Source organism: Etheostoma cragini, chromosome 19 (genome assembly GCF_013103735.1).
Source record: "Etheostoma cragini isolate CJK2018 chromosome 19, CSU_Ecrag_1.0, whole genome shotgun sequence".
Taxonomy (NCBI): domain Eukaryota; kingdom Metazoa; phylum Chordata; class Actinopteri; order Perciformes; family Percidae; genus Etheostoma; species Etheostoma cragini.
The window spans coordinates 3,561,406-3,568,376 of NC_048425.1; the positions used below are offsets into that span (position 1 = coordinate 3,561,406).

Genomic DNA, 6,971 nt, shown 5'->3' on the forward strand with positions numbered 1-6,971 from the left:
TAAGTTCATGGCTAGAAGTGAGATGATCGAGCGGATGTAACAGGCCATACAGTTAAATATCGAAAGAGAAACATTTTTGCAAATATACAGTACCAATTAAATCCGTACATCTGCTATTTTAATAAAGCTATCTTTTTAATTGTCCATCTTAGTTTGTGTAATTCAACACATGTGGCCTGTATATATCTTTATATGAGTGTTACTCCCTCACAGCTGACAGTTTCTCTATTAGGTTGACAAATATGCCCAATCAGTCGCGCCCAGAGGTCCAGTTCTGCATCAGTCCCCACACATGTTTCTCAGCTCGCTCTAACTGAGTCCTTCATGCTGAAACCAGCCTCCATCTGTTCTTAAACCCAGGGTCAGCAGAGCCAAAATATGTCATTTAGGGAATAAAAATTATAGTCTGGATTTGTGGAGTGTAGGAGCAGTATTAGCTTGACAAAAGAGCTGCAACTATTCCAAATTTTTCTCAGCATCTCGTTGTCTCAGAAACAATTGTGATTATTTAATTGTCTCTTACAGTCAAATTTGAAAAAATTTACTTATGTGTTTCATTTCTAAACAAAAACAAGTTTTGAATGAATGCAAGGATATGTCACTGTAATGTGACCCAGATAATGCAATAACACAAGTACATCATGCCTATGACGTAAACCTTGCCTGTTTATCATAATAAAACATTGAATTTCTTTCTTAAATTAACAGGAAATTGACTATTACCGTCAAGAGTTATACCCCTTAGGACAAATGTTGGCAATTCATTACGGTTAAACAAAGAAATGGCGATTATGTTAAATATCTGCAATTAGACAATTACGTAATAATTGTTACAGGCCTACTTGCCAACGGGGCATTTAATTCACCTTCTTCCCATTAATGACACACACATTTTATGTGTTTTGTTGTTGTTGTTTTTTAAAATCCTTTAGTGGGAAATCCGTTTTCCCACTATCTTTCTTATGATATTTGTTACTATACACTGATTGTTATGGCTGCTTTTCATTGACACCTAGAACAAAACCCATCTTGCCATCAACTTTTCCCCCCAAAATAATGTCCTCCATTGGAAAACTATTCAACAACCCTTTCCTGGAGACTGGGCTCACACCAACAGCAATACCAATATTCTAATACCATAGAGTTTTATTATCATTAGAAGGCATTTATAATACATAAACCAAATACAGAATCTAAAATTAACCTCTGCATGTACTGCACTTATTCAGAATGTCATTAATGAAGTTCTAAATTTCTTTTCTTACCTTGGAGATGTATGCTTTGATGCCTTCGGCCAGTTTGATGCAGGGCTCCCCGAAGAGCTGGGCCAGCTGGTCGGGGATGTCCTGGTCCTTATCCAGAGCATTCAGTAAACTCAGGCACTTCAGCTCCTCTGTGACCCCCTGGCTACGCACCTACACACCAAACACCAAACACAGATTGAAAAAGGTTAGAGCCTCACAAACAGTAAACTACATACATATAGCTCTACAAGATATTTACAGCGTTGTTGGTTAATAACCATTGCTTAATTATTTAGACAAGTGCTGAACTTTCTGGGTTTTAAAAATATACAGAATATTTAGTCCATATGATTCCTCATCGATTTCATTGTTTGCAGAGCATTCACAGACATTAAAAAAGAGCAAAATTTAAATGTTGTAATCAAAGGACAATTTACAGCCCAAAACATGAATGAAAGTAAAAAGGCCTGTACATTCAGATTCTGGGCAAATGATCCAATCACAAATTCAAAAAATTGCTGCAACGGTGTACCATAAGAGACACATTGCCACCAACGTCATTACGTAAGGAATACATTGTTCGTAAATCCATATAATAACGATTAAATGCACAACAAACAAAACACCTAGGGATCAAAATCAGACGAGCCCCAAATTTGTCATGGCCTGCTCAAAGCCATAGCAGAACAGCAGAAGACGGCACACGTGGCTGCAGCAAATAATACATACAACAAACATTACAACAACAAACACAACTGGTTGTCCAAATAATGTTGCAAAGTGTGGCCGTCAGTAAGTCAGTGGTGTCCACGCGTGTATGCATGAATGAGAAAATAGAGGCTGGAGTGTTGTGTGTTAAAATGGAAAACAGAATTAAGGAAGCGTAGAGCATAGGGAACAGCGTTCTCCTCTCTCGCCCCCTATGTGGAACACGTGGTTTGCGTTCCTGTACTGGAAACACCGGGCCCAGGTGTTCCCAATAAATAATGTCCCCACCACACCTACTGGCATCTGCAACTTGGAACACAAAGACAGACTGCTCAGCAGCCAAAACAGACGGGGTTAGTCACATAACCCTCGACTGAGCACGGAACAATAAAGGAATAAAGTTCTCATGCAAATTCTGCAACTGTTATTATTAATTAAAGTAACAGTAGTTATGAATCTTGCTTTTTTAAGATTTCTACCATTTCCTTTTAGTTCATGGGATGTTCATGCTGCTAAGTCAAAGTAGTTGTTGCTCTCTCTCTCCACTTTTCTAATACAGTATGCTGCCCTTTCAGTGTATCAGCAGTCTTCCTCTTGCATGGCTCTGTTAAGCCTTTCTGTACATCTTGTGATATTATTTCTGGATTTGGTGCACATTTCCCAAAATGTTCTTTCACTCCTGAAGTGTAACTGTCCTTCGGGGACACTGCATATTTGTCTTATCGTGACTTCAAAAAAAAAGTACAGCGCGAAAGTCGGCGCAATGAAGGAACCTGAGACCAAATGTAACCCAAATGTTTTGGCACACGGACTGCTGGCTCAGGCAGCTGTAACACAAATCGTTATGTCACACTGAGGGCATGCACAGTCTTAATGAAGACTTTCCCCTCACAAAGAGTGCATTCCTAATGAGACATCTAATTCCAGATAATTACATTTCTCCAACAACAGTTTCTCTTGGGCAAAGGGGAAATTGTTTCTTTTCCCTTTTGCTACGCCTCCTGTTTGGCAGCGACTTGAATCTGAAAAAATAAATGATTTCATGTAATTTTTGGGCAGCATGGGTCAAATAAGACATATTTGGGAACTGAAATGTAGAGAGAGGCTTTATGTAGCTCAGTTATATGTGTGTGTGTGTGTGTGTGTGTGTGTGTGTGTGTGTGTGTGTGTGTCTGCGTGTGTGCGTGTGTGTGTGCGTGTGTACCCTTCAGGGAGGTTGTAAGCGTCACGGTCTGAAAGACCTTCTAATGACTCTGTAACAAGCTCTGATGAGGAGGGAGAGATTACAGAGAAGGACTCCTTCACCCCTGTTCTTTATTTTTATTAATTTCTTTCCGTTTGACCCCCGCTTTCAAATGGAACCTGTTTCTTTTGTCTTCTGTCCTTGTGGTTTCTGCCTTCCATTTGCCTTTTCTTTTCTTCTTTCTCTTTACTTCTTTCTCTTTGTCTCAGCGATACTGTTCATGTTGATGCATGAGTGGACTTCCCTGTTCCTTGTGAAGATAGTGGTGTGTTTGTCTAAGTTTGTGTGTAAATTAGCCCCAACGAAGCGGGAAGGACAGGGCACTTACGGGAAAAACTGGATTTCTTTGAAAAGAGGATGGGGCCACGTCTCAACAGCTTGTTCCCAAGTCCTGGATGACTCATGTCTTTAATGGCTTTACGTGTCTATTGAGGGACGAAACATCATAATGAGTCTAATCGGACACACGTGTAATTGTTCCAGTCGGTGCACATTCCGGTTGCAAATTTCTATCCAGGTCAAATCTGGGAGCCTTGTTATGTCAAATAAGGGGAAATATAAAAAGTGCATTAAGCTGAGAAGCAGGCTTCCCCAACTGTGAACTTTAGTTGGTCCAAAAATCCAGAAATAATATATAATTTCAGTAAACTAACACTGTATTTAATACTGTAACAAAAGAGATGAGAGAGACAAAAGTATTTCTTTCTGTCTGGAGTTTGGAGATTTATTTCTTCCAGTTGGCAGAGACATTTCTGCACCTGGGATCATAAATTTGGGCAAACATTACTAATCTGAAGCTTTAAGTGTGGATGGAACAATCTTCCTCATTACAGACCCCATTTAAAGCTGTATTTTAATATAGTACCAGTTGTGTAAGAAGTGTTTACCCAGGCGGCCAAACAGAAAATTTGTTTTGGTGAGCCTTTTTTAAGTGGCTAAATGCATTTAGCTGTTGCCCTCTTCCACAGCAGTACATTACTTAACTTTTGTGCCGATACTGCTGCCTGCTTTGCTAAACTGGGTGCGTCAACTATTCATCTAAGTTGCAGTACCAATACAACACAATACAACTTCAGTGGAAGTAAAAGTCCTGCATTCAAAGGTTTGCTCAAGTAAAGTGCATAAGTACTGTAAGCAAATTTTTACTCAAAATCATAACAATTGTACTCATTAGGCATATTAGCCCCCTTCATATACTGTAGGTTTACTTTATAATAATGAATCACATTTTTTGACATAATTGTATTTTGGGTACATGTTCCCTCTGAAATGTGGTGGACTAGTAGCATAAAGTGGCGTACAAGTGTTCAAGTATGAGGACGCATATGTGGAATTTTGCTTTGGATCATATTGCTCACAATGCACTTACTCATACAAAACAAACAATATACACACACTATAAACATAAACAATATCGACCGGTTTAGGCAATAGTGCAATGAAGAGTGCAAAGTATGCAGGAGTAAGTTATAATTATGATAGTTATTATTTGAAGTGCAAAGGATGCTGGAATAAATAGTATTATGTTATTATATAAGTAATACATTACATGATGAACAGTATGAAAAGCTCTAAAATAGAGAATGAGAATAACAAATAAATATGTGGAACCAATAAACAGGTGCTGTTTAGAGACAGTAGGCTGGGTTATTGCACAGGAATTGATTAGGTATTTGCATAAAGGCTTATTTAAAAAAACTCACACATCCATACACCCTTTTATCGTCTCGGAAGCATTGCAAAGTGATTAAAGCAAGAGCAGTAGCTCATAATCGTCATGCAACAAAAATTGCTGACAGTGGAGCCCGACAGAGACAGTCTGTCTATTGTGATGACAGCTACTACTGGCAGAAGTGTTGGCGAGGTTCACACATGGGTGAGTGGATCTGAGTCGGTTCGCAGCGACAAATGGAGTGAAAGTAGGCTTAGCTTCTTCCCCGGCGCCTCTGCCAAAACACACTCCCTGCTTTGGTGGTTCTGGTTGAAGGATTAATTGTTATTGAGGAGTGTTTTTTGTATGTGAGAATAAAAGCTTTGAACTTATAGGGCATTCTTGTGTGTGTTTGCGCATATGTGTCCATTAAGTTTTGAGAGGGATGGTAGGGAGTGCTTCATCCCTGTTAGTGAGGAGATAAAGCCCGTACACATCACTGCCCTTAGCTAAAAACAAGATTAAGAGACTTTCTGCTCCATTAGTATATAGAGACGAGGCCAGAGGCTAAACCGAGGTATGCCGAGAAACTTTATCATCACATTGAACGCGGTCTTTTCTCAGGGTTTAAGCTGCACAAAGAAACTTCTCCCCATAGTTAGTGAGAAATGTTTACACTTATTGCTGGTTCAAAGACAGTTTTTGAAATAGTTTTTTTCCCTGCCAATGACAATAAATGTCAAACAAGAACATTTGTTTTCAGTTAGGTCATGAGAACTTCACAGTGTAAATGCAAATCCATCACATAATAAATGAACTCTGAATACCTGAACTAACTCAACAAGATATTTCGGGTTTATAATTTTGATGTAATTAGCAATGAATTAGCATTAACTTGTTAACATGGCTAAGAGTCTGCAGTCACGCCAGTGGATGTGAGCTGAATGCCAACGTCAGCATGCTAACATGCTCATTTTAAGAAGACATGCAGTTTACCATGTTTACAATCTTAACATGTTAGCATTTGTTAATGAACGCTAAACACAAACTGCAGCTAAGGCTAATATAATTGTTTTGCAGGTACTTGGTATTTGAAATATCAGAGCATCAACGAGATTATTAGGACGCAACATGAATGTAGGTATTAAATTTGAATGGCAATCCTTCCAACAGATGTTGAGACATTTCGCAGCAAACCACAAATATTAAACTCATGTGGGTGCGAAATGAAAAGTGGATGAATGACCAAATTCATAAGGATTAATCTTATGTGCACCAAATTTGATGCCATTCATCCAAAAGCTGTTGATATTTCAGTCTAGATCAAAGTGGTGGACCGACTGCCTGCCACCCCTAGAGCCACACAGTCTGATTGATTTTTATTACATTTTAGTTTCCTTCCCCCCGTGGTTGTTTCTGTATTAATAGTTAGTTTTTTTTCAATTGCTAACACACTAAAATTACATGCATAGCACAATTGTTTAAACTGGCACACAGAGAGCCAAACTTATTCTCTAGTCTCTAAAAGTCTAAACACATTTTCTGCTTTACACACATTTTGCAATTCAAATTGGCACTTTAAATGAACTGAACACGGTTCTCTGCATAAGACACAACAATCCGACATCAAGTCACATGTTTGCCATTTTAAAACACTGCAATTTAAATTGACACATCATGAGCCAATATATGTTGGCCAATATATGTGCCACCTGGCCAAACACTTCAATGGTTAATTGTTACCACTTTAATCAGGAAGTAGGCACTATGAAAAGACCACAGGTGAGCACCTTTTTCTTTCGATAACAATGGAAAAATGCTGCCTTATTATTTTTCTTGCTAAGCTGGTTCTTCCTTTTTGCAAGTTTGGTCTCCCTGCAAAATATTTACAAGCTGTGACAGCGACGCTGGTATTATGTTTTCATGTGTGTCTGTGTGCGTGCGTGTGTGTGCATGTGTGTGTGTTATGGTAGTAACATTTTCTTTCTAAATTTAATGTAGCGGGACCCACCATTGAGGTGGTTTTAAGTACTTTGCCAGGTGTTTATGATTTTGTGGCCAGATAGTGTCACAGCAATAGCATCATAAACTGTGTAGTGAAAGCCGATTTCGAGGTGTGGGTATG

The 6,971-nt window shown here is 38.8% G+C and overlaps 1 protein-coding gene and 1 long non-coding RNA gene across 2 annotated transcripts in view; both read right to left on the reverse strand.

Moving 5' to 3' along the window:
- Positions 1 to 6,971, reverse strand: part of tnfsf10l (TNF superfamily member 10, like) — a 52,146-nt gene that overhangs the window by 24,147 nt on the left and 21,028 nt on the right. Inside the window, exon 2 of the mRNA XM_034857195.1 lies at positions 1,266 to 1,415. Within this exon, the coding sequence (XP_034713086.1) occupies positions 1,266 to 1,415 (150 nt within the window). The remainder of the gene's footprint in view (positions 1 to 1,265; positions 1,416 to 6,971) is intronic.
- Positions 6,545 to 6,971, reverse strand: part of LOC117935121 — a 5,824-nt gene continuing 5,397 nt past the window's right edge. Inside the window, exon 3 of the long non-coding RNA XR_004654683.1 lies at positions 6,545 to 6,642. This is a non-coding gene — a long non-coding RNA (uncharacterized LOC117935121). The remainder of the gene's footprint in view (positions 6,643 to 6,971) is intronic.